This window comes from Oculina patagonica, chromosome 12, assembly GCF_052425735.1.
Source record: "Oculina patagonica isolate OP01 chromosome 12, crgOcupat, whole genome shotgun sequence".
Lineage (NCBI taxonomy): Eukaryota > Metazoa > Cnidaria > Anthozoa > Scleractinia > Oculinidae > Oculina > Oculina patagonica.
In genome coordinates this window covers 20586647-20613575 of record NC_135769.1, presented here as the reverse complement: position 1 = coordinate 20613575, position 26929 = coordinate 20586647, and the positions used below count along the sequence as shown (strand labels likewise).

General features: G+C 40.2%; 5 protein-coding genes across 5 annotated transcripts; 2 read left to right on the top strand and 3 right to left on the bottom strand.

Moving 5' to 3' along the window:
- Positions 1-22: 22 nt before the first annotated feature.
- LOC144633993 (uncharacterized protein C16orf52 homolog A-like) lies at positions 23-6626 on the bottom strand. Its single transcript, XM_078492930.1, has 3 exons — positions 6224-6626; positions 4764-4976; positions 23-3723 (listed from the first exon to the last, which is right to left on the bottom strand). Exons 1-3 carry the CDS (start codon positions 6324-6326, stop codon positions 3533-3535), a joined length of 507 nt encoding a protein of 168 aa, XP_078349056.1. The 5' UTR covers positions 6327-6626; the 3' UTR covers positions 23-3532.
- A 14-nt stretch (positions 6627-6640) lies between these two features.
- Positions 6641-9407, top strand: LOC144633973 (G patch domain and ankyrin repeat-containing protein 1-like). The gene is made up of 2 exons (XM_078492908.1): positions 6641-7678; positions 9087-9407. The coding sequence occupies exons 1-2, from the start codon at positions 6817-6819 to the stop codon at positions 9356-9358; spliced, it is 1134 nt and encodes a 377-aa protein (XP_078349034.1). The 5' UTR covers positions 6641-6816; the 3' UTR covers positions 9359-9407.
- LOC144633971 (decapping and exoribonuclease protein-like) lies at positions 9397-14127 on the bottom strand. The gene is made up of 3 exons (XM_078492906.1): positions 13659-14127; positions 12328-12700; positions 9397-10318 (listed from the first exon to the last, which is right to left on the bottom strand). Exons 1-3 carry the CDS (start codon positions 14054-14056, stop codon positions 9875-9877), a joined length of 1215 nt encoding a protein of 404 aa, XP_078349032.1. The 5' UTR covers positions 14057-14127; the 3' UTR covers positions 9397-9874.
- A 426-nt stretch (positions 14128-14553) lies between these two features.
- LOC144632611 (uncharacterized) lies at positions 14554-16487 on the bottom strand. Its single transcript, XM_078491292.1, has one exon. The coding sequence runs from the start codon at positions 16400-16402 to the stop codon at positions 15263-15265; it is 1140 nt and encodes a 379-aa protein (XP_078347418.1). The 5' UTR covers positions 16403-16487; the 3' UTR covers positions 14554-15262.
- Positions 16469-21100, top strand: LOC144632612 (complex III assembly factor LYRM7-like). The gene is made up of 2 exons (XM_078491293.1): positions 16469-16574; positions 20481-21100. Exons 1-2 carry the CDS (start codon positions 16554-16556, stop codon positions 20763-20765), a joined length of 306 nt encoding a protein of 101 aa, XP_078347419.1. The 5' UTR covers positions 16469-16553; the 3' UTR covers positions 20766-21100.
- The last annotated feature ends 5829 nt before the right edge of the window (positions 21101-26929 follow it).

Genomic DNA, 26929 nt, shown 5'->3' with positions numbered 1-26929 from the left:
AAAAAAGACACAGGAACGCAGGTAAATAAGAACATTTTTATTTTAAGATTATGAATAACTAATACAGCGTTTGGGTCCCCTGTGGTTTGAGCATTTTGGCTTGACGTACAATAATATGAAATTATGGAGCTTGTGCGGTTCTAGAAAATAACCATACCTACAGAAGGTCATTGGAAATCCAATGGATGGTCTCAAAAGCCAAATTTTTGAAAGGAATTAGTATGAAGCTTAACTGGAATAATTTTTTCTGGAGGGGTGGGGGTCAACCAAAAAACCTTCCCTGGGGGAGGTATGGATATTTTCTGGAACAACACATTGCCTGTTTTGGTTTGGGCTAGGGAGCCATATTTTTGATAAAAATGACAGGTGGCGTAATTAACATGGCATTAATATAAATTTATCATTGATTATTAGATAATATTAGTCTTCAAATTTGTTTAGTCTGGAAAATCAATAATAGCTGACAATAGTTAAACAAAAAGTTCTGCTACAAATGGGATGGTATAGCCTGGGAATACAGCCGCTGTCTGCGCTCTGACCTGCTTGCTGCGTTCGGAGAGGCTGCTGTATTCGCAGGCTAGGGATGGTACCTCCCATGCATTATCCATGTGATGGTACCTTATCACATAAAAATTGACTTTTACAGTTATGACACCTTGTGGAGTCAAGCATATTTCTGCAAACTGAAAATACTTTAATATAATATAATGCTATTAATTTGCTAATATTTTAACAGAATATTCTCAGCAAAAATTAAAAACATAATTTTTATCAGTGGTTGGCACCAAAAATGTACAGGTTGTTTGTGAACTAGCTGTTGAGAATTGGACATTGAAGAATGGCTCCTTTTATACCTCAACTTCTAGTTTGAGGAAAGAGAAATTAAACTTATAACTCACTGTATTCAAAAATTAGCTACCTAGCTAGAAACTACACTTGAACATAAGAAGTTTTTTTCAGCCTATAAAGGTGTTGTTGATCCACAGGATCACATAGATCTACGCATGGATAACTAAAGAAAATATACTAATAATTATTTTAATTGATTTATACTACAAGACAGTACCAGCTGTGTAATTATTTAACATTCAAGTGCACATTGTGATAGTTTTCTTTTCAGTGCTATATACAATAAAATAACTGTTAAAAATACACTCAGTGTGGGTTTTGTACATTTTTCTTCCTTTACAACATGTAACTTTCCTTGCAGCTCTTTAGTTTAACAGTGTTAACTCAGCATTAAGATTTCTCTTGTAATCAAGTTTTTTGTACTATACTATACTCTGTCTACAATCATGGTGTTGCTGTCAGACACAATGTGATGTCACAGAGTACAAAAACACAAAGTTAAAATGCACAGACACAAGAAAACGCAGGGGGTGGGGCATGTTGTAGCCTGCGTTGCAGACGAACAAAACCCCGGTTATATCCGTCTGCGAATTAGAGCACAAAAGCTTGTTCCCGCCCCCTGCGTGTTACCAGGGATTTCTATAATAACCTCTGATTGGCTTTTGAATAGGGCCGTTCTCTCGTGCGCCGCAATTGGTGAAGTGGATGTTGTGAAACCATAGTTACGCGTTCGATGAATACCAGATACCAGTTAGGTCAGTTACAGTAAAACGTTTTTGTCATATAATTTGTACATTTGCCGTTCGATGGAATTGGTCATCCGATTTATTTCGCTTTTAACTCGTTTAGAAAGGGCACTTGTTGTCAGCTGTATTATTTGGAGGCGTTTTAAGTTGAGAGACTGTTGCTTTATTAATTAATACAAATGTGTAGAGGTCACGGCTTTCTGTTTGTATATTTTGACACCTCTGTTTTAAATTTGTCATATGTAATTAATATTGCGGTATGTCTTGGAACATTCATGTTTGTAAGATATTTGTAGTGCTCTCGAAATATTCGCTCTGGTCCTAAATTTTCCGTGAAGATGTTGACTGTACTTGCATTCTGCATTTGTAATGCCGGGCTCGGCTGTTTATTGTGTTGCAAGGTGTGTGGCTTTTCATCACGGATGACGGATGTGCGTTGTGTGACATTCTTTTAACACAAGACAAATGTAGATTATTTAACATTTCTTCCACGACCTTTTCGCTTGTCAGTTGTGTTTACTTCTTGTCGTTATTGTTGTTTTCTTTTTTTATCAGGTTTGTGCGAACCAGCTGCTTTTTTACCGCTTCAAACGCTAATTCTTACCGATCTGCCATGATCGCTGTCAAGTTTATTTTGTATCTGTGTTATTCATCAAAAGCGAAATTATGGTGTTACGAGATCCATTCGACCAATCACGGCGCATGAAAGAACGGCCCTATTCAAGAGCCAGTCAAAGGTTATTATAGAAATCCCTGGTAACACGCGGGGGGCGGAACAAGCTTTTGCACTCTAATTCGCAGACGGATATAACCAGGGTTTTGTTCGTATGCAACGCAGGCTAGGCATGTTGCAGCAACATGGCTGATGAAGAGTTTCACTGTGATATATCCCTTTATGTGCAGCACCTAACGCAGGGGTGGGTGGGGGGTACTTTTGATTTCGAGTGACGGGGATGATCGAATGGGGACAAAAATCAAGACCCAAAAAAAATCTCTAGGGCTTCCAACAAAAACCAAAAAAATCCCTGGACCAAAAATCCCATGCCAAATTTTCCGGAAAAGGTGCATGATATAACACAAAGAAAAACATAATTGAATGCTTGTGTTTGCTTATAATTTGATTATACCTTCTGAATATCTTTCCTTCATCTGGTATTCATTTTAATCAATTTTCCTACCCCAAAAAATCCAGGAATCGCAAATTTCAAACCAAAAAATCCTTTAATCATCCCCGTCACTTGAAATCCTGAGCACCCCCTCCCCCTTGGGGCACCTAACCTAACCTTGACCTTAGCCTGTGATCAGGCATATCTTTTCACTGTTCTTGTATTTGCTCTTAAATGAGGCAATACAAAAATTTGGCTCATTCATGCTAGCCCATCTAAAATGACTCATACAAAATGGATCTATTGAGGCTAAAATAAAAAATTCATTTTGCCAAAACAAAAATTACAATACCCGTAATAGCAAATCAAAGGGCTTCTAGCCACGTAGAATGGAGGCTTTTTGAACATTTTTTTGACAATTTCAAGATTTGTGTACTATTTATTACTGCACTGAATTATCCTGAGCTCACAGCTCACAAATAATTATTTGTACCTTATTTACAATCCACTAACTACATTATTGTATAGCTTGGAATAAATACTTAAAAAAATCACACAAAACACACAATGGATTATACACCTAGATGCTCAATCATTTCTTGTTTCAGAAAATCACTTGGGGGGGGGGGGAATCCCTTCATGCCAGATCCACCCCTCAGAGGTACAGATGTAGTTGCTTTAGCAACAGTTTATGTTTAAGGCCTTTTCTTAGGATGCCTCAGAAACTTAAAAAGCCGCAGCTCTCCCATATCGCACAGAGTTAGCTTTGCATAGCAAGCAGGGAATGTTAGATCTGGAACAGTCACACAAATGTTGCTATTTTGTTCTTGATCACCTGAGCAAAAGTGGACAAACTTTGAATATAAAAAGTTCAGAAGCAATTGTGAAAACTATACAAAATATGTAAAGAAAGAATGAAGGGCCAACATGAGTGCCTTGTGGAAGCTTGTATGGTTTTCCACCAATTTCTGGCATTTGAAATCCCATTGGGAATGTAAGGGCAGCATGGCAGAACATAATCACTGAAAAAAGAAAAACAAGATTGCTACTAAATTAAAAGATTACCAGTAATGATTATGGGGCAAAGCTGGTTGATGAAAAACCACCAGAAAGGTTACTTTGTAAATCTACTAACCCATTATTATTTCACTACACCCATAATACTGATCAAAGTAGAGAATGGCTTCTCAGATTAGCCTGAATCATTAGACAGTGGGCTAGTAACTTTGTAGTTTTAAGTATAGTTAAGCTCATGTTTTTTACACTGGCAAACTTGAAAAAAATGGCCCATGTTTTCAAGATGCATCAGAGACGTAGCTCCCATTAAGATTGTTTTCTATAAATCTTGGTAGAGTCCAGACACTCAGACATGTTCAAAGTTCTGGAAAGCTGCAGATCTGATGGGTTCTTCCACTGTTTCTACCCTGATAGAACACTTATCATATTTGTGGCCCATGGTATATAAGCTTGTATCAGAAACCCATAAGGGTTGAAACGTAAAACGCGCATGCACAGCGTTTGAATATTCATTTTGCTAAGTACCATATTTGGAAACACAAAGAATTTGTACGCGAATGCTTTATACACGTAATGACACACGCAACATAATTTTTGGTTTTGCGGTAAGTTGCTTGAATTTCGACCTAAACGCCTTAAATTTCTTACAGAAACTAAAGTATCGAAGCGAAGTTCTCCAGACTACTTCAAGATGATGAAATAGGAGAATTTAACCAAATTTAACTGTATTCAACCAAGCTTCAATGTTCAAAAACAAGACTACGCCATCGAACGCGAGCTAGCGCCGCTGTGAATTCAATCCAAATATAGTAATTTTGATTTGTTAAATGTTTCTTGTGATTTTCCAAATATGGTACTTAGTGTAAACGAATGTGCAAACGCCTTGTACAATGCGAATCATAGGGAGTTACACGTTTCAACCCTTATGGGTTTCTGCTTGTATTATCATGGCCTGTTAACCATTCAAAACTCAGCTATTGCAATATACCTGCCTTGTTGACTATAACACTCAGGGCTATAACGCTTGACACAGGTCATTACTTACTTCCAAAAAAGACAATCCACTTTGCTGCATCAACAATGGATGGTTTCCATGGTGACACCAGTAGTAAAAAGCATGTGAGTGTTAACGCTACCACACCTAGAATCATAAACATCAGGGTAGCCAGCCATTCTAGGGGTAAGTCAGGGGTGACACACACCTCAGGCTGCCCCTCTGACTTCTGACACATGACGGTAAGACCAAGTCGAACAGAACCTAGTAACGACAAGACACATGGACCAAATTTTAGAAGAAAACTTCTAAATTCAGACATCTGAATAAGTGGTTGCAGATGCTGGGGAAAATGCTGCACAATGTTTTTTTGTGGGGAAAAAATTAAGAACTCACAAAGAAAGGCTGACTACAGATTTAGCTATGTTTATTCCCATTTCAACAAAATGGTACACTTGCGGTGCTACTCAAATATGTTAAAATGGCAAATCTGTGTGCAAATAGTGCAAGGACACTACTCCAATTCTTTCAGATTATTTGAAAGTCTCCCAGATACAGACTGAATTTCCCATTCTCCCATATTCAACAAATCTTCCAATTACAATTGAAAGTGCTTTAAAAACATGTTTTCACACAAATATTTTGGCCAAATTTGGGCACTTTTGGGAGGATATTTTGCACACATTTTATGTGGTTGAATTGGTGCAACTAGTAACTATCCTTGCTGAAAACTGCAAGCTCAGTCAAGTCTTTGAGGCAAGATTTGCCATCATGTGGTACCTCCCCCCCCATAACCCCGGTATCTCATGTGAGCTTACGAGTGCCACGCAGCGAACAAAGATTTATTCTTTCAAACTGAGCTTACAATTAGCCTAAATCTCGGAAGTCCAAGGTTGTTCGTTTCCCCATCGCTTCTCCTCTCTCCCTCAAAAGGGAAGAGATTGACCTTGGACATCTTAGAATCAGGTGAGCTTTCAATACCCCTGAGCTGACTAATAGAGGGTCTTGATGGGGGTTAGTTACAGAGTAGTTAGTTAGTTCTCTTTGCGCCATGAGGCGCATAAGGCTGTAACTGTCTCTCGCCAACTAGCCCTGTCTTGCGTTGCGTCCCCGGCTTCCGACCAGCTGGACCACCCCTTTTGTCTGCATTCTTTATTTTTTTTATGGGGGTGGAGGGGATTAATCCCATTTCCCAGCCCAAATGTTACCCAAATTCCATTTTCCAGCCTGTTTTCCCTAATTTTCAAATCCCAGTCCCAGTTCGGTTGTTTTTTGTTTGTGATTCCCAGTCCCAGTGGCCAAAATTCATTTTCCCAGTGAAATTTGCCCAAATTCTAGTTCCCATTTTACCCCTTCAGGATCCTCTTAGTAAAATGACTGCTTGTAAAATTTTGAAAGTAATCACGCAAGAAAAACGCAAATACTTGTCAAAATCTTACAATTTACCCAATTACCCCAAGCTTAATCCGCCCATAAACAATTTAAAACCAATAATTACACCTCAAACTTACCAGCGAACTCCATCACAACCCATTCGGGAGTCGCCAACGACGCTATGGCAAATACATCGGCCGCAAAACATAAAAATCCCCCAACAATGACAAATTTATCCATGATGAATGCCTGCTATCTACTCCAGTACACCGCTGTAATCGCTGTGTTCCAAAAAATTATATCTCATTAGGCCGAACGCAAATGTGTACTGACGTAGCAAAATCAATCTAAAAATGTCGGATTCAATCTGCTGGAATATCAAATGATTCTGACAGATTTCGCCACATCTTTCTTTCCCAGGCCGTTTAAAGTTTGCGTTTTTCACTCTTTTTTATCCTTTTGTCGTTGAAAAGTTTCTCATACTTGTCTATTCTTGAGCGAAGAACTAAAATCGGAATGAAGCCAGCATTCGCAGAAGGTTATGTTTGGCTTGAACAGCTTGGGAACCAATTTTATGACGTAATTGACGTCACCGAAGATGGCGGACGAAAAGTGCCGTTTACGTTCAATTTGCGTTCAAAGTATCGAAATAATAGCCGTATTAATATTTATTTAGGCAAACCGGAGATTGTCATCCACGAAGCGTAACTGGGGCCAAATAGTTAGATAAATGAAGCTTTCGCCGTATGTTTTACAGAGGTTTGTTTCGCCGAAAGAAGGCAAGGATCCCATATTCTTCTCAAAGGGAAAAACTGCAAAATGCGAGCAGGGAAGTATGTCCGGCGAAGAAGCCAAAACATTTTATGAAGCTGTTTTGTCTTCAGATAGTTCTGTTGTGCAAGGTATTGTCACTTCAAAGACGCATACTAAAGAACGAGATAGATCAAGAAAGGGGAGAAGTGATAAGCTGAATGATTCTGATAAGTCATCATCAACAAATATGGACGATGTAGAAACGAAAAAATCCTGTCTTCGATCAAGATCTAGAAAACTGCGTATACCTGCTTCTTTAAATCGTAGATTAGTAAACGAGTTTTTGAAACATGCTCAGGAAGGAAACTTACGACAAATCCAAGAACTCCTGTCAGATAATAGTGTAGATATCAATGTGTGTGACCAGTTTTCCTGGACAGCCTTGATGTGTGCCTCCCATGGTGGCCAGATTCATATTGTTAAATATTTCTTGGAAAAGGGAGCTATGTGGAGATGTTACAAGGATTTGCAAGGGAGAACAGCATTGGACCTCGCTAAACTTGCTGGCCACTTTGATATTGTAGAACTTCTGGCATCCTATAGTGGTCGAACTAAATCCAAACACGACAAAATCCTCAAAGAAGCATGTTCTTCTGAAAAGACAAAATTTTGGTGCTCGATTTGTGAGCAAGAGTTTACAGATGATAAGAGGAGGCATGAAGGTTCAACCGTGCACTTGTTTAACATTCAGCGGAAGCCTCAAAGAACATTTTACTATATACCCGAAGGCAATGTTGGTTATCAAATGATGCTGAAGTCTGGTTGGAATGAAGATCAAGGTTTGTAGTGGGAGGTCAATCATTGTTTTTGCCAATGGTAGGGAGGTGTCACATTCTCAACCTAAGAGAACATTTGGCTGATCTGATTGTTCCAGTGACTCTCTCCTCCGCAAAGGCCTCTTTTGTGTTTCTTACGGGCTGGGAAATCGAGAGAGGTGAAAAGTTAGCATGCAGAGCCTGGAGAAAATCGAAACGAAAGCGCACGGGGGACACTGGGAAGGGAATAGGAAAGGAGAGAGCAGGGGCATCCGCCGCTTCACCCTTCCCGTCGTCCCCCCCGCGCTCCCCCTATTTTTCATTTTTCGTGTTTTTCACCTTTCCCCACTAAAGGAGTCATGCGGAGGAAAGAGTTCCAGTGATTAAACAGGGGACTGTAGGGATAAAATAGGAACTGATTTTTTTGCACTGAAAATATGGGGTTTGGGTCACTGGTACTGGGAAATCATGAATAAAAAATGGGAATGGGTCTGTGATCCCAGGGGGAGTATTTGGGATTTTAAGTGACGGGGATGATCGAATGGGGGCAAAAATCAAGACCCAAAAAAATCCCTAGGGTTTCCAACATAACCCAAAAAAATCCCTAGATCAAAAATTGACCCCTCAAAAATCATCAGCAAAACACGATTGTTTGTACTTTATTCACAGAACTACACAGGCAAGGCACTACAACAAATCTTCAGATTGTTTTGAATACCCAAAAACATCCCTACTCAAATCAAAAAAATACTTGCCAAATTTTCCTACCCAAAAAATTCCCGGAATCGAGAATTTAAAACCCAAAAAAATCCTTCGATCATCCCCGTCACTTGGAACCCCGAGTCCCCCCCTGGGACTGTGATCTGGGCAAAAAATAGGTGGGAAATGGGATTTGAGCAAAATTTAATTTAGGCTTGCAAATAGGATTTAACCCCCAACCCCTTTCAGGACCAAAAACAAACACAAATATTATTCTTCTGTTTGCCAGCATGTGGGAGGCGCGGTGGCTTAATGGTTAGTGGCCGGACTCTGGAGTCTGGATCAAGCGGTCCGGGTTCGACACCTGGCCGGGGTCACTGTGTTGTGTTCTTGCGCAAGACACTTTACTCTCATAGTGCCTCTCTCTACCCAGGTGTATAAATGGGTACCAGCGACATAATGCTGGGGGAACTAGCATCGCATTCTGGGGGGTGGGGGGGGGGGTTCCCTGCAATGGACTAGCATCCCATTAAGGGGGGAGTAGAAATATTCCTAGCTACCGAAACCGGGATAAGCTCCAGCAGTATGGGCCGCATGGCTCAAAGCTTCCCCCTTTTTTGCCAGCATGGGCAGATAGTTACTCGGACCCTTATTCACAGTCTGAGTTCTTGTAAGGGTCAGTATAATCAAATGATAACAAATTATTACATTGTGTTCATTTCTTTCATTATAGGTTTAGGTCCAGATGGTGTGGGTAGAAAGTACCCAGTCAAAACAGTCCTTAAGAGAGATCGATTGGGGCTTGGTAGCAAGGGAAGTCAACAAGCAAGAGTTACGCACTTTGGTCCAAATGACCCCAGTGCTGTGAAGAAGAAAAAATTGATCACCAAAGAGGGAAAGAAGAAAGAAGCTTGTAAGAAAATCAGCAGACAGGAAAGGCTAGCTAAAGAAAAGAAAGAAAAGAATTGGGAAAGAAACATGAGAATATATATGAACTCAGAATAAGTTTTTAACTTTATGGCAATGTGACAACCTAGGCAATGTTTGGTTAAGTACTGTAGATTTATTGTATAATATTAAAAACATCAAATGTTTTTATGGTTTAAGTTGAAATAAATTATCATAATATCAGTAACATTCTAAGTCTACAGTAAAGATAAAGTATGCTTAACAACCATTTTTCCTAGCTTTTTTGGTTTTGTTTTGTACTCAAGGCCTTTTGTTAAAAATGTACTCTGGGAACTAGCCATCGATCATGTGTTAGACAACTTTTTTAAAAAATAAAAGTGTTTTTAACACTTCTTGTAGTCTATTCCAGGCTTTCAGCAGGGCTTTCAGATTGTGGGGCCTTTCAGCTATTTTTTTTTTTTGTGCTTTTACTTGTTTGTTTTCCATGCAGCCCTACCCTGCACGTAGCTCTCACCATAATCCAATCAGCTTCTGAGTTTCATCTGTTTTTAACAGACAACATAGTAAAATAATGTGCAATCAGACTAAGAAAAGTCCTCCTAATTATTATTGTTAAGGAGGCGCATCACTCCCAAAGCTCTCCAAATACCAATCTGGTAGGACACGGTGAGATCCATCAGACAACTCAGAAACAGTTATTTCCTCAAAGGGTTCTTTCCAAGAAAACATGTAAACAACATCTGGCCCTTCCTTGACAACCACTGACTTCACCCAACCAAGAAACCTGTCTAGTAGATTCAGACAAACAGAGGAGTCCCACAGCCCCTCCTCGTCTCGAACAATCCTTGGTATGGATAGAGTGTTGAATGTTTGCAGTTCTTTGACCTGACCATCATGATCTCTGAAGCCGCATATGATTTTTGGTACGCCTGCAAGATACGACTGGGCCCACCACTTGATCAGCTTGTAGCGTTTGAAGTTGTGGTGATGATGGTGATGATGGGGCTTAATGGAGGTCTTTAACTCTATGTAGTTTGCTGGGGCTTTTTGGTCATCCTGGAACATTAAGACAAAGATGTTAGACATGCAGGGTAGTCCTGTGGTTTGTAATTTCTATGTCTGGAAAGGGCCTTAATAAAAAAATTAATTCCTCGCGAAGCGAGGCCGAAGGCCGAGCGTAGCGGGGTGTATAATTTTGTCCCTCAAAGGGATCAGGCGGGATGAAATCACGTGTGGAGTTTACGGTCATATATATTTCTATATATATTTGTGAGCTTGGTGTGTGGCGGAAATGACGTCACACGGCCGCCGCACGCTGGTGGCCTAATGGTAAGGCGTCGAACTTGAAATCAGATCTTCGGACCTGAGGTCGGGGGTTCGAATCCGGCTAGGGTTTTTTTTTTTTCTTTTTTTTTCTTTTTTTTTGTGGGTTCGAATCCTGAGCCTTTCATTTTTATCGTTTTTCTTTTCGGATTTAAATAACATTGATTTTCACATAATACTCCCTCAACGCTAATAAACCTTTCATCGCCATCAGGGGCACGTGGGCGGAGGCTTCGAATCCTCCTGCCGTTCGTTCTTCTTTTTTTTTATGCCATCAAATTAATGTCCAAAATGCGACTATCCAATAATTTGTCGATGATTTTGAAAATAGCCTGCGCTTCCTAACGCTTTATACCTCTTTACGAACCAGAAAAAGCCACCATCTTTAAAGCGGAGTAGACCCTGGGAACGAGGGTGTCGCGGCCATGCCCGTTGAAATAAAATTTCTAACAAATATATCTTTCTGCCTACTGTGGAAAATTGAATATGTACAATTCAATTAATGTTCAACTTCAAATAATCCACTCCTTATTTATAACACCCCCCCCCCTCCCCAACCCAGAGCTTCGCGAGGCCCTGCGAGTCACGTATTACTAGTTAATTAATTAAAGCTCTTCCATTTTTCTCACAAGGCCCCTAGGCTTTCTCAAAGTCATTCACTTCTTGTTTCCAGTTAAGCCGTAGACCCTGGAGCTCTTGTGCTTTTAACTTTGATCATGTGAGCTTGACTTGTAGGCAAGTCTACTAGGCCCCCATCTACAGCTTCGATGTTTTAGCAAGACCCCATTTCTGCAAACAGTAGCTAAGGACCATTTCTGATAAGGAAAATGGTTCTTTAGAAGAGTAACTCTAAAGTGAAGTAGTGAAAGTAAGCCGTGTAAAGATTTTCCATCCACCATGTTTATAGAGGAACCATCGCCAACATCTATTTTTTATAAGGGCAAAGTAATACAGGCAACATTTTCTTGCACATTTAAAAGATAAATAAAGTGTTGCAGTGTAGCACTTTTGGCTTTTAATTCATGTAAATAATGTTTTCAAAAAGTGCTTAATAGATCTTGAGAAACAGAGAGACGTTTTGGGAAAACCCCTTTGTCAGTCTCAAATCCATCATTTGAGATTGATGAAGGGGTCTAGAGCGTTTGTTTCTCAAGAACCATTAAGCACTTTTTGAAAACATTATTTACATAAACATTTTCTTGCAGCCTGCAATGCAACAGTGTTGTATCACAAGTGGAAAAGTGTTATTGCTCGTATTTCCATCCCTGTTGTAAGTTACAGCAACATGTACCAAGTTAACAAACTTGTGTCTACTTAGCTCAACTTAATCCTACCTCCCCCTCAAATGAAGTGCGAAAGAAACACTCTCCAGGGGTAAACATTTTTTTAATGGTATGGGAGATGCCAGGAAGGCACGGGGACCTAATGGTTAGCGCACTGAACTCCAGATCGAGTGGTCCGGTTTCGAGCCCTGGTCAAGGTCATTGTGTTGTGTTCTTGGGCAAGAAACTTTACTCTGACACACAGTTCCTCTCTCCACCCAGGTGTATAAATGGCAAACTAGTGCTGGGTACGTAACCCTGCGATGGACTAGCATCCCATCCAGGGGGAGTAGCAATACTCCTAGTTGCTTACAGAACCTAGGATAAGCTCCAGCAGTATGGGCCACTTGGCTCGATGCAGACTTAACCTTCTACCTTTACTTCTTTAATGCCAACTTCTTTAAATACCACAACACACACCTTTGCACAGCAGTCCACTTCAGCTCCAAAGACCAAAGAGTGTCCACCAAGCCTGGTTCTGATAACAGTGATATATGCCTCGCTGTCATTACATGGACGTCTTTCTTCTTTTGCTGCCCCATTCTTGGTTTGACTACTCTTGTCTACTGGTGATGTGACGTAGCTTTCAAAGTTGTAACCCCAGTAGCACATCTCTTTTTGTCTGTCATCCATATTTTTGCGTCTCTCTTTGTTTCCTTCTGTTTCTACTTCACTGATATAGATGGTTCCATTATAGAGGGTTGCTGCCATTTGCCAGGATTCTCTCGTTTCATACGGCGTGCACATTATCTTTGTTAAGTGCCCTCTCCATGTTATGAAGTCTGTGTGTAAGCTGAGGATTAAGTTGTCAAAGTTTGTTACCTTTGGTTGATTTAACATAAATAAAACTACAGTAGAACACCGGTAACTTGAACTCGCATAACTTGAACACCCCGCTTATTCCAACTAACTTCCATTTCCCTTGGATTTTACCCCACTTTTCAGTCATTTTTACCATAATGATTCGATTTAGCGCCCCCCTTCGAATGTGTCTTTTGTCAATAAGCCTCCCTATTCCAATAAGTGCCCCTTATCCAATAAGCGGATAATCCTAATTCTAATAAGCAACCCCATTCTTATAAGCACCCCTATTCTAATGAGCGCCCCTATTGTGGATAACTGCCGAGCTAACTGCTGTAAATGTCGCTGTCGTTTTTCCCGCTATTGTGTTGCTTTTGCCCTGTATCGCTGTTACATTTCAGTGCCATTATGATGTCGCTTGTTGCTGTTAAATTGTTCCTGTGTCACCAGAATTCAGGGTCATGTCGCTTGTCACTTTTACCCCTTGGAAGGCCTCATATAGATACATGCATAGATACCATTTTTACAATCCCCTTCTGTGGCCCTGGGTCAAACCCAGGGGAAGCCACCGATATGTGTATTAAGAGCACGTTTCGGATAAGGGATACCGGGCCACTTATTTACATATCTCTGAACGCTTTTTAGAACGGAGCATGCACCGGAAAGACTGCTCAGGTGGAGAAGGAACGCGCTGAGCTGGGACTAACATATTGGGCTGCAGCAGCAGCTGTGGCCAAGAAAGGGACAGATGGCGAGCATTGATGTCCGGCCCTATCCCCCACCAGGGGGCAAGGAACTAAGAGATATAGAACAAAAGGAACCATTCAAATTTAATGAGATGCAAATAAGTTTAGCCGGGGAATGACAAGGTAAACTTTTTGGCCAGGGTCCCTTCCCTAGATCTGCTGATAGCTGAGCTGAATAGTGTACCATTATTAATCTGCTTTTACCTCGAAAGTGGAGGTTTCTCGCTTGTATAACTTTTCTCTGTGGGACTTTGAACTTGAATGATTTCAAATTTTTCCTTGTGACGGTTTGTCCACTGCAACAAGTGTTCCAAGCCTTCTTTTTCATCCTCGTTTCTCTTAACAAACTCTTTATACCCGGCACGAAGGTCGAAATCTATGTTGTGCGGGGGACTAAAATATCTCAGCTGTCGCTTGTCATCGTGAAAACCTCTGTTCTTGTCAAGAGAGAAGCAGCCGACTTCGACTGGTTGTCGATAGAAAGGAAGCCTTCCACGAAAAGCATCGATCGGCGAGACAGTGAAGGCTTTCTTTGTTTCTGAACTATCTCGACGTGTTTTCTTTGATACTAGAGGTTCTGATTCATCTGAAGGACGCTTCATATTTATGCTTTTAGCCGTATTTTCGTTGAGTTTCACGTTTCTGCTTTGTTGATCTAGTCCGCCATTTTGGAGCTCGGAACACAAAGGATCATGGTCTACAGGATGGCGCGCGGGAGGAACACTGCCCACCGGGGGTAGGGTGTGGGGTGAGTAAGCGGTACTCAGAAATAGAGTGGAAAAAATATAAAATAAAATAAAAGCTGATTTGGTTGTGCAAACAGTAGATCTTTTGACGTGAACACTAACATGGAAGTCACTGGATGCTATACCCAGCTTTTGCTCACATGCACTGCGGTGCTCAAATAAGTTGAAACTTGCCCATAACAAATTTTCCAAAAAGAAAAATGTTTGAAAGTTATGTGCACAATTTTAATACAGTCATTCCCTCAAAGAACTGTTTACACTACCTGGATGGGGAGAGGTGGTGCGTTCAGATCCATGACACCTTCAGATTGGGGGGGGGAAAAAAACAGGAGGAATCATTTTATATTGCAGTTACTGGAAAGACTGTGGATGATTATTGGTAATCCCATTTTCTGTTTGGCCCTATGCAGGTGCTATCTATCAATTCAACACAAGGAGCGCAACTGTGCCTCCCTTCCCTCTAACCTCCAAGCACCGCTGGGGGAACCATTGCCCCATGACTGTTACATGTCCTTGTCTGTTTCAGTTAGCTAACAGTGTGCAATAAGGTCTTTGAAGGAAAAGTATTTTATATCAGTGATTGCCAACGATTGCTAGTAATTTTGGTGGTTTATTTTATTCACTTTTATTTACAACCATATCTATATGGGTACAATAATGACACGACTAAATTGTCATTTTTGAGTTGCCTTTTACCTCAGTCTACAGGTTTGAAAATAGCCTGCGTGGCCGCCGTTCGTAGAGGAGGGAGAAGGGAAGTTTGTGCAGGAAGCACAAGTTTGTACTTTGTGCTCTCTGCCTCGTGCTTCAAGCTCAAACTCTCCTCCTCTCTCCCATTTGAATACTGGCCACTCAGGCTAGTTTTTCATGTAAAACAAGTCCTGGTGCAAAACTTTTCATTGTTTTGAAAACTAGAAAAACTTGCTTTCAAATAGAAAACAAGAAAAACTTGTTTTCAAATATTTTGCATAGGGAGTCGTTTTGAAACAGAAGCAGAAAGCAACTTCAAAACTCAGTCATTTTACTGGCAAACAATGCCACTGAATGATTAAAAGTAAAATGTCAGCTGTTGTCTTCACTCTCATCATCTGAAGAAGAATCATATGCAGAAACTAGTGAAAAGCTTCCAGATTCCTTCCTCTTTTCCTCTGTTAGCTCCTTCCCTACATGTTTAACATGTGACAGATCAGTTGTTCTACTGAGAGATGCCTGCTCTTTTGACCATTTAATGAGATCAGACAGAGTTTTTGGCTGTGAGTCACTTGCTGTGCTAAAACCTGTCACTTGATTAGGATGTGACTGAGCCACATGTGAGTCAGATTTAATACTGGTACTAGCATTAGCCTCTGAATACTGATAATCGGTGTTTGGATAATAGCCCACTGCCTCCCCAGGATCGTGTAACTCACGGCCCTTGTACTGGCGCTTCTGTGGAGGAAGATCACCATCCAACACAGTACCTTGGGGAATTCTCAGCGGCCCGTCATAGTCCTGTAATACTGCGGCAGTAAGCCTTTCTTTGCTACTCTCAACTTTTCGTTTCTGAACCCATGGGTTGGGATCATCTGTAGCCCACCTTATATTCAGAGTCTCACTGTTGTCAAGAGCTTGGTTCTGCATGGCTTCTTTGGCAAATTCTGCATTGGAACGGTTTTTGTAACGTACAAAAGCCACGCCTTTCGCATGCAACACCCTTACATTATCAATCACTCCCCACTCTCTGAAGTGCTTATGAACAACGGATTGGAGGTCTGGAGTTACGGATATCCCGCCAACATAAAGTGTTCTAGCTGTCTGCTCATCAGCTGAAAACGACCCCACACCACTCTGATCATCTCTGACATGTTCATGCCTTTCTCGACCAAAGCAGTCTTTTGTTGTCTCTAAATTTGACTCGAACTCATCCGAAGGTAAAGTATGGATCCAGGAACAGTCGTATCCAAACGGGCAACAACCCCTGGCAAATTTCAAGCAGATGAATGTTCCATCCCAATCTCTTGAACTGCCTTTGGTTATTCCACTATCTTTTGCGATATTGCATCGCGTGGTTGCTTGAGCCTTTTCTTTGGAGTGACCTCTTTCCCCTGCATTCTTGTTATACCAAATGTTGTACGTCGTCCCGCGTGAAGTCTCGGATCTTTGCGGACCGACTGGTTGGGAAAGTTGCTTTCTTGCTTTCTTTGACGTATTCGCAGCCGCCATCTTGTTTCTTTCCGTGGAAAGACTGGGAACGAGACTAGTGGACTAGTGCCAATCCTTTGCCTATTTTGCGGCCGATTTTGAACCTCAAATTTGAACCACTGCAAGGCAAATGTAAAATTATTTGAGAGAAGAACTCCTTAATAACAACCTGATGAGCAGTTTAAGATCAAAGGTAAGAAAGGTGATCTATCCTTGGTGAACACTAGTTTGAACCTGGTAGTGTTGAAGAGGAAATATACCCAATTTTATTTAAATATTTGACTTAAATATGACAGAGAGCAATCCAAATGCATAATCAATAAACTTTAATTTCTCACTTTAATTTTCCCCCCCTTTAGAAGGCTAATTTGGAAAGTAACTCAAGGTGATATGTTTTCGATATTTTAATGCAACATACCGGTAATCTAAACTCACAAAAGGAAATGACATTGAACCACAACATGCATCTTAGAGCAGTGGATAATTTACATGTTGTAATCCCGGGGGTGGGTGGTATTACTTGGGTCAATTTTTGTTGGGTATGTGCCGCTGGCCTCTCACTACCCCTACCCCATTATAGTAATATTCTATGGCCAATTATATACCCCATCTTAGGCACTTTTGGGTAAATGTAATTTTCATGACCCCAACTTAGTCACTTTCTGGAAGCCGTTTGTCAAATATTGAACAACAGCAATAAATACGGTAACATTTTTTTTGGCGAATCTTTCCGTTTTTCACAACTTGCCAGAATTTCCGTACCCTCAAAATCCCGGAAAAGTGTGACCCCATTCTAGTCACCCTAATGCTATGCTTGAAAAGGGGACCCCATTATAGTCAGTTCAGTAGTGAAAATGCAACCCCATCCAGCGGCACATCCCCATAAGCCCATTTATAGGAAGTGCCCCCCCCGGGTTATAATGAACAGTCAAGTAAAATGACAAAGATGCCATTAATGATGCCATGTAATTTCCGGTGTCGCAGTGATTTTGGCTTCCCCGAAATTTAGGCACCCCCTCCCAGAATCCCTAGTGAATTTGGCATCCCCTCTGGGGATGACAAAATCACTAACAGCCTTGAATAAAGCAGACTGGGGCAAGTGTAGCAAACCACAATTCCACTCAAAAACCATTTTGCTTTATCAGAAAGCTTTGTCTTCATAAATTTAATCCAAACAGTATTAACGTTTTTGCAAATATTCGCAAAGCAAAACAAATCGTTTGATTCAAGTCCGCGCAATTATTCTTAAAACCAAATCATGTGCCGAAATCCCTTATAACACGCACATGGTGCTTATCGCTAAACCTTTAATATTTCAAACATAAAAAGTGCATTGTAAGAGCTTCCAATTTTCTTGGCGGATGAAAATTTCAAATGCGAACATGATCAAGAAACTTACAAAGAACTGTCACGCAATATAGAAACTCCATATGAATGCGGTTACCAGGCTGTGAAAACTGACCTCTCGAGTGTGAACTGTCGGTAATCCCTTTTGTTTGTATTGTTATGAGCAATAGGTTTTAGTGACAAATAATTAAAAAGGGTATAAGGGTAAACAAGACGTTAGTTTAGTAAAGACTGGGATACTTAATGATCTTTACCTAGTGAATTCGGTTTAGTCTATATAGAGCATCGACCCAAGGTTAGAACAAACATCTAAGGCATGAAGATGAAAAAAAAAACTTTGAAACGTTGAAAACGTGGAAAGGGCAAGACATATTAAAACGTAAGGAGAGTGATGTATTGGGGATACCCAAATCCCTAGTGATATGGGTATCCCATCCTACTATAAGGCTGCATTCATTATGTATGCTACAGGGGGGGCAGAGGAATTTTTTTTTCAGCGGCTCGCTTTTTTATATCCCCCCCAAGGTCCATACAAATTTTCATAATCCCCCCATGCAATCAGCCGAAAAATGAATACCCCCCCTCCTCCCTCACAAGAAATATCAAAATAAATATCTGTATAATAGTACACTACCTTATTATAGGAATATAACGAAGTATTTTAACAACGCGAACAAAATTTACGCGTAATAAAATTAACGCAAATTCAAGAAAGGTTCTGGTTAAATCCTTATAGTAAAAAAATTAACATCAATAAAATTAATGCGAATTTTTGAAATTCGCGTTAATAACATGCATCGTTAATTTCCTATAATAAGGTATATATGTTTGAGATTTCAAGAGACATGTTTAATAACAACATCCAGAGAGTTTTGACAGTTTATGTCATACCTATGCCAGCCAGTCTAAGTAGCGCAAATTAGGTATAGATAGCCTGCCAGCTTGTGTACGAGTACTACCAGGAGTATTGACTGTCACTCTCGTCGACAAAAGCAACAACCTCATCATCATCATCACTCTCACTATCACACTCATCCACGGATTCATCTCCGCTGTTGCCATCCTCTTCACCCTAATTTTCCGGCGTTCAGCATCATTCCTCTCAAGTGCGACATGTGCCATTATTCTCCTTATCTTATAATTTTTCTTCCCAAGGAGAGAAAGTTTATGATGGTCTAAATATTTGTTAAGTTCTTCGACGTATAGCTTGTTCATATTTTCAAACGTGGACGTGATAGTTTTCCAGTCATATTGTTCATATCCTTTCATTGAACATTTAAGTGCACATTTGTTGTTCAATTTCATAAAACTGTGCACTGAATTACATTGTTTTCTTTTGCATTCATTGATTCAATAAAGTTCCACTGCTTAGACTGAGGTTGCATTAAATGTTTCCATTTTTGATGTTTTACTTTCTATGCTGTATCGAAACATTACATCTACAGGCCAGGCACACTACTTGAAAACTTCAAATAGCTACTATAGTCTCTCAGAATAATTGAGGTACCCTTGTTGCTTACAATCCTTGAAAGAAGCTGCTGTATTTATCTTTTTTTTTCACTTTTTTAAAACTATTACAGAAGCTAGACAGAATCTTACAAAAAATAAGCATCCCCCCAGTAGATATTTAACAATTTTCATATCCCCCCTTTTTTTGCTCTAAAAATTTGAGAACCTCCCCTAAAATCCTCTGCCCCCCCCCCACCCCCCTGTAGGATACATAATGAATGCAGCCTAATGTCTCTGATGAGTATTCTGAGAATTAACCAATACTAAAAATAAAAAGTAGGTTACATAGTTGAAAAGCGTTCAGACGGGTACAAAAATGAGGTGGAGGAATTTTGGGGGATACCAAAATCCCTAGTGATACAGGTATCCCATCCTAATATTTGTCTGTGTTGAGAACTCTAAGGAGAGAAGTGACCAACACTAAAAATAAAAGGTAGGTTACCTAGACGAAAAGCTTTCTAACCGGTACAAAAGGTAAGGAGTGGTGAATTTAGCTAGGGGGATACCAAAATCCCTAGTGATATGCGTATCCGATACACTATCCCCTTCCAATATGCAATATATATTATTGGTTACCTTAATTATAGAAACGACCGGACGTAAAAATTGAGCATTAATAAAAACCAAAAAAAATCTAAGGTGCTTATTAAAATCTTTTGAGGGTTGTGACAAAGTGCAAGCCAGCATGTTGTGCGAGCCATTCGAGTTAGCCAAAATAACTGATGCACACTGGTAAGCCTAAGTAGGGCGGTTAGCCTTAATGACAGTTCAGTTAGCCTACAGTTAACTTAGGTAGCTTGCAGTTAGCGTTTATGTTGGAATTAAGGATATCTGGCCCCCATTGTTCATGTGCAGGTTAGCCTGAGGTCATTCCTGCAAAATAGAACTGGACATAGATTTTCGGCAAAACTTTGCCTACTGGTTGATTAAACTTGAATTTTGAAATAAAAAAGGGGGTCACCATATTCTTTTTGGAGCAGGAAGACCTTGTATACACCACATAACTGCTTAATTCCTTTGTGAGTACTGGAAAAACACGTTTTTAGTGATAATTTATTTTTCAAAGATAGGAATAAAATATTGATTTTAAGTGTTACTTTTATGTTGCATGCAAAACCTGGTATGATATGTTTTAGCAGAAAGTACAGGCCTAAGATTAAGACTTTGTATTACTTCAGATATCAGCACTTTTATATCTCCTTGATTTTGATTTTGTTGACTAACTCTTTTATGATCTCTACAGGTGCTATCTTGTTACCGGTCACTTCACAGGACAAGGCTAAAAGTTTTTAAAGATGACACTCTTGCCCTGGAGGCTGGAAAACAAAGGATAAGAAATGAATTCATGAAGCACAAAAGTGAGACGGACCCATCAAAAATTACTGAACTTATTTCCATGGCAGAAAGTGCTGAGAAGTTTCTCAGGTGTAATGTTGTACAAGGAGTAGAAACCGACAGAAGTACTTTCCGTGTGAGGATTACAGAGGATACAGAACTTCTAGACAATGCAAAGCGCCCATGCAAGTGAATGTACAAACATATGGTTTCACTATTATGGTTGAACATTTTAAGAAGACTAGCATGACTGGTATGATGCACGTGGATTTTGAGAGTCATTAACATTTCTAAGGTCTCAGAGTTCTCAGGTTTTACTGAATATTACAAGAACACTGGAATGAAGTTGTGAACCAAATGAATCTTAAGAGTCTTTCGTAAAGTCTTCATACTTTTTTGCATGTCACACAGTCTCCCCCCAAAAGGAGAAGGGTCGAGAAGAGATTGTTTCTTACAGATTAAATTGGGATGCGCAAAAAAGGTGCTTAATAAAAATTTGTTTTGCCTCAGGGTTGTCTTTGTCAAAAGATATTTACCCCTTATAATGAAATTAATATTTATTATAGTTCGTAAAGTGTGATTGTCTGGGAGAGAGTGGCTCTGAAAAGAACTGTAAGTTGTTGTTGACTGACATTTCGACAACCTGAGCAGGTGTCACCTTCAGAGTCAAGTGAAAAGTTGTTGTTTATAGTCGATGATGTTTAAGACTGGTCCGTTGAAGTTGATTGGTCAGTTTAGTCATGATGTTATTGGCTTACTTGGGTGGTGAGTTCCTTATGGAACTCACGTTATATAAGAGAAGCATATTGACCACGTTATGGATTATTCTGGCTAACATCGGTGGTGAGGTTATGGAACTGATCTTATCTGAGAGCAGCATATTGACCTCGTTCTAGATTATTTATTCTGACTGGAGTGGTGAGTTCCTTATGTAACTCATGTTATCTGAGGTCAGTATATTGACCTTGTGCTAGATTATTCTGTCTTAAGTACTTGGCTAGTGAGTTGCTTATGGAACTCATGTTATCTGAGTGAAGCATAGTGACCTTGTGCTAGATTGTTCTCTCTTACTTACTTGGGCGGTAAGTTCCTAATGGAACTCACGTTATTTATGGGCAGCAAATTGACCTTGTGCTGGATTATTCTGTCTTACTTGGCTAGTGAGTTCCTTATGGAACTCATGTTATCTGAGTGAAGCATAGTGACCTTGTGCTAGATTGTTCTCTCTTACTTACTTGGGCGGTAAGTTCCTAATGGAACTCACGTTATTTAAGGGCAGCATATTGACCATGTGCTGGATTATTCTGTCTTACTTGGTTGTGTGTTCGCAATTCCTTAATTATGGAACTCATCGTATCTGAGAGCAGTATATTGACCTTGTGCTAAATTATTCTGTCGTACTTACTTGGGTGGTGAGTTCCTTATGGAACTCATCTTATCTGAGAGTAGCATATTCAGATTGACCTCGTGGTATATTATAAATTCTTCTTTGCGTGGTGAGCTCCTTCTGTTATCATAGGGCAGTATATTCACCTCCTGCAAAATTGAAAAAAAGAACGTAGAGCGAGACTCATGCGCGTGCCAAGAACTTGTAGACTTCCGGGATAATAGCGTGGTCGTGCCCAGAGTGCGGATTGTTAATGGACAACCAGGTTTCCAAAAAGAGTCGCTTGTGATAATCCGGCTCATGTCCAACTACATTGACGGCATCAAAATCCATGTGGTGATTATTTTCTTGTACATGACAGGAGATCTTAGAGTCGTGGTCGATCGTGGCAACTGCCCTTTTGTGTTCTGCAATCCGGGTCTTAATGGTCACTCCGTTTGACCATAGTATACAAAATTACAGTTGGTGCAATTGATTCTGTAAACTACGCCAGATCTTAGGCGGTCACATTAATTTGAGCCTTTGGGCGCGGAAACAAACAATTTTTTAGCAGTTTGTAGGCGACTTTGGTCTCTTGTATTCTTAAAATGCGGCCAATCTTTGCGGAAATGCCTTCAACATAAGGAAGTACCACGAAGCCATTACTTGGTAAATCAGCTGGTGGTTTTGACAGTGATCTCTCGCACTTGTTTATAAAGGATAATGGGTAGTTGTTCTCGCGCAGCACCGACTTCACTCGTTTTGTTTCTTTGCGTTTCCCTTCCTGTGTTGAAGGAATGTTCTTTCTTTGCTCTTCGTAGCATTGTGCAAACTACGGATCTCTTATGGCACACAGGGTGATGAGAATTGAAGTCAAGGTATCGTTATTTTTGCAGCGCGCGCTAACGTGCTGCCTTCTTAAATCGCGTGTAACAGCATTGATTATTCAACCAAAAGCAATAGCCGAAATGTCTTGAAAATAACAGTCAGCGTCAAACCACTAACGAACTATGTCATCCCCTGACCCGGGGGGGGGGGGGCACTCCCATACATGAGCTATATAGGTATGTGCCGCTGTGAAGGGTATGGTTTTCAAGCAGTTGAGTCTGGGATACGGTATAGAAATCAGAGAGTTTTGGTCTGGAAAAGGTAGCATTTTCCGGGAAACTAATCGGTGGTATGACGAAATAAGTCCAGAAAAGGAATAGAAACTCAGAAGAGAAGGAGGATTTCCTAAACGTTAATAAAAACATCGCGGCATCGTTGTTGACAGATGGTTTTCCATTAAAACACTGATAGTGATACAGTTCTAAAAAAATGCAAGTCTGGGATAGGGTAGGGATTTTCAGTGTCTAGTCTAGTATAGGGTTGCAAAAATCAGCTGAAAATGGTCTAGTGTAGGGTAAGGCCTTCAAATTCCCAGCGGCACACCCCCACCCAAAAATATACAGGGTGCCCCCCCCCCCCGGGTCCCCTGACTACAATCACACTATTTTTAAACATATTAACCTTGTGCTGGGGGTGAGTTCCTTATGGAACTCATGTTATCTTAGGGTAGCATGTTGACCTCGTCCTAAATTATTCTGTCTTACTCACTTAGGTGGTCAATTCCTTATAGAACTCACGTTATTGTGAGGGCACCATATTGACCTCGTGCTTGATTATTCTGTCTTTCTTGGCTTGGTGAGTTCCTTATGGAACTCATCTGATCTGAGAGCAGCATATTGACCTTGTGCTGGATTATTCTGTTTTACTTGGGTGGTGAGTTACTTATGTACCTTATGTTACCTGTGGGAAGGATATTGACCTCGTGCTAGATTATTAATTCTTACTTGGCTGGTGTCCTCGTTCTGGAACTCATGTTATCTGAGGGCAGCATATTGACCTCGTGCCAGATTATTCTTTCTTACTTGGGCGGTGAGTTCCTTATGGAACTCATGTTATCCTAGTGAAGAATATTGCCCTTCTGTCTTTCTTGTGTAGTGTGTTCCTTATAAAACTCATGTTATCTGAGGTCACCATATTGATCTCGTGCCAGATTATTCTTTCTTATACTTGGATCGCGAGTTCCTTATGGAACTCATGTTATTTGTGTGTAGTATATTTACCTACTGCCAGTTTATTCCGTCATACTTCGATGGTGAGTTACTTACGGAAATCACATTATTCTGTATAACTTGGGTGTTGAGGTCCTTATGGAACTCATGTACACTGAGGGCAGCATATTGACTTCGTTCCAGATTATTTCGTCTTACTTGGGTGGCAAGTTCCTTATTGAACTCATGTTGAATCCAAGTGGTGGCGGTTTTACAAAAAAAAAAACTGGCAGGTTTTGCGGGATCTGGAGTAAAAAAAGCTCTAATCTACGTGGTGGTATTTCAACACAAGAGCCCAAAATCGTGATTTTCAGAGCCTCATGTAGCACTTTCTTATTCGATTCTTGTTTACCTGGATTGAACATTAGGCCAAGTCTACGTGGTGGCGGTTTTCCAAAAAGACCCAAACTGTATATTTCAGTTCTCAAACTGGCAGGTTTTGCTGGATCTGGAGTAAAAATAGGTTTTTAATCTACGTGGTTGTATTTCAATACAAGGGCCCAAAATCGTCATCTTTTGTGAATCATGTAGCACTTTCTTACTCGATTTCGATCGATTCTTTTGAACCTGGAGTGCACACTATGCTGAATTCACGTTGTGGCGGTTTTCTAAGAAGATCCAAGCTGTACATTTCAAATCTCAAACTGGCAGGTGTTGCTGGATCTGCAGCAGTGAAAGTAAGCTTTAATCTACGTGGTGGTATTTCAACACACGGGCCCAAAATCGTCATTTTCAGTGCCTAATGTAGCAATTTCTTATTCGACTCTTTTAAACCTGGAGTGAACATAAGCTTGAATCCTTAATCCTTAATCCTTGAATCCAAAAAGACCTAAACTGTACATTTCAAGTCTCAAACTGGTCGGTTTTACTGAATCTGGAGTGAAAATATGCTTTACGTGGTGGTATTTGAACACAAGGGCCCAAAATCGTCATTTTCAGTGCCTCATGTAGCAGTTTTTTCGAAAAAGATCCAAACTGTATATTTTAAGTCTCAAACTGGCAGGTTTAGCTAGATCTGAAATGAAGATGAGCTTTAATCTACGTGGTGGTTCTTGAACACAACGTCCCAAAATCGTTATTTTCAGTGTCTCATGTAGCACTTTCTTATTCGATTCTTTAAAACCTGGAGTAAACATAAGCCAAATATTAATCCCTGTGATAGCTTTTATCTAAAATCCCCAAACTGTACATTTCAAGCCTCAAAGTGGCAGGTTTTGCTGCATCTGGAGTGAAACAAGCTTTAATCTACGTGGCTGTATTTCAACACAATGGTCAAAAATCGGTATTTTCATTGCTTCATGTAGCACTTTCTTATTCGATTCTTTTGGACCTTGAGTGGACATTAGGCTGAATCCATGTGATGACAAATTTCCAAAAGAACCCAACTGTACAATTTAAGTCTCAAACTGCCAGGTTTTGCTGGATCTGGAATGAAAATAAGCTTTAATCTACGTGGTGGTATTTGAACACAACGGCTAAAAATCGTCATTCTCAGTGCCTCATGTAGCACTTTCTTATTCTATTCTTTTGGACCCGGTGGGAACATTAGAACGAATCCACGTGATGGCTTTTTTTCTAAACAAGAACCAAACTATACATTTCAAGTCCCAATCGGGCAGGTTTTGCTGGATCCGGATTGAAAATAAGTTTTAATGTTCGTGTGGTTGTTTTTAAACACAAGAGCCAGAAATAGTCATTCTCGGTCCCTCGTGTAGCACTTTCTTTATCGATTCTTTTGGACGTAGAGTGAACATTGGGCTCAATCCACATAGTGACCATTTTCGAAAAAGGCCAAAACGTTACATAAGAGTCTCAAATTGCCTGGATTTGCTGGATCTGGAGTGAAAAGAAGCATTATTTTCCCGGTTGTATTTCAAGACAAGTGCTCGAAATCGTCATTTTCAGTGACTCGTGTAGCACTTTTTTATTTATCCTTTTTAACCCGGGGTGAACATTAGGCTGAATCCACGTGTTGGCGGTTCTCCCAAAAGACCCAAACTGTACATTTCAAGTCTCAAACTGGCAGGTTTTGCTGGATCTGGAGTGAAAATAGGCTTTAATCTACGTGGTTGTATTTCAACGCAAGGGGCCAAAATCGTCGTTTTCAGTGCCTCATGTAGGACTTTCTTATTCGATTCCTTTGGACCTGGAGTGAACATTAGGCTGAGTTCACGTGGTGGTGGTTTTCCAGAAAGACCGAAACTGTACATTTGAAGTTCGTGTAAAAATTGTTAACGGTAATTAGTTAGTTTCGATCCGTCCATTGTTACTCAAATTAAGTCGTTTTGTTCCGTCTATTGTTAGTCATATTAATTCGTTCTGTTTGCAGTCCGTTTGTCGGTTTTGTCTACGTCGTGAATAATTCTTTTGTAAATGATTTTTATAATATCAAGGCCCAACACGATTTTCAACAGCGCTTTCAAAATTTAAGATGGCTGTCAACCGTTTCCAGTACTTTTCCGGCACTTTTTTTTGTTTAAATAAATGATGTAACGATGATGAAGATGGGTCAGTTAGTTGCCACTCTTTTTGAGATGATGCTACAATAATGGTATCATGCAGACAAATACCAATCATAAGTGAACACTGTTGTGGTCATTTTTCCGTAACTACAACCTGTTCACCGATGATTTAGCGTGAATCAACATCAACAGATAAAGAGTCAGTGGAAGTTCTGCGAACCATCAAAGTAAAAAAAAACATATGAAGTGCCAAGAAACTGTTGATTTCCACTGCTGCTGTGCCTGGGAGAATGTGGTTGAACTTTTTTCGAGGACGGTTGTTAAGTCACTTAGCTGACTGTCAGTTACCTTATTATAGGAATTTAACGATACATGTAATTAACGCGAATTTCAAAAATTCGCGTTAATTTCATGTACCTTAATTTACGTCATT

Bases quoted from the DNA above. Each gene is read 5' to 3' on its own strand.
- LOC144633973 (XM_078492908.1), top strand. From the start codon at position 6,817: ATGAAGCTTTCGCCGTATGTTTTACAGAGGTTTGTTTCGCCGAAAGAA. The intron at 7,679-9,086 runs GTTTGTAGTGGG...CTTTCATTATAG, and splicing joins TGGTTGGAATGAAGATCAAG to GTTTAGGTCCAGATGGTGTG.
- LOC144632612 (XM_078491293.1), top strand. From the start codon at position 16,554: ATGAGCAGTTTAAGATCAAAG. The intron at 16,575-20,480 runs GTAAGAAAGGTG...TGATCTCTACAG, and splicing joins TGAGCAGTTTAAGATCAAAG to GTGCTATCTTGTTACCGGTC.
- LOC144633993 (XM_078492930.1), bottom strand. From the start codon at position 6,326: ATGGATAAATTTGTCATTGTTGGGGGATTTTTATGTTTTGCGGCCGAT. The intron at 4,977-6,223 runs GTAAGTTTGAGG...TGTCGTTACTAG, and splicing joins GGTTGTGATGGAGTTCGCTG to GTTCTGTTCGACTTGGTCTT. The intron at 3,724-4,763 runs GTAAGTAATGAC...TTCTTTTTTCAG, and splicing joins GTGGATTGTCTTTTTTGGAA to TGATTATGTTCTGCCATGCT.
- LOC144633971 (XM_078492906.1), bottom strand. From the start codon at position 14,056: ATGAAGCGTCCTTCAGATGAATCAGAACCTCTAGTATCAAAGAAAACA. The intron at 12,701-13,658 runs GTAAAAGCAGAT...CTTAATCCTCAG, and splicing joins GAGAAACCTCCACTTTCGAG to CTTACACACAGACTTCATAA. The intron at 10,319-12,327 runs GTGTGTGTTGTG...TTAATGTTCCAG, and splicing joins AAGTGGACTGCTGTGCAAAG to GATGACCAAAAAGCCCCAGC.
- LOC144632611 (XM_078491292.1), bottom strand. From the start codon at position 16,402: ATGGCGGCTGCGAATACGTCAAAGAAAGCAAGAAAGCAACTTTCCCAA.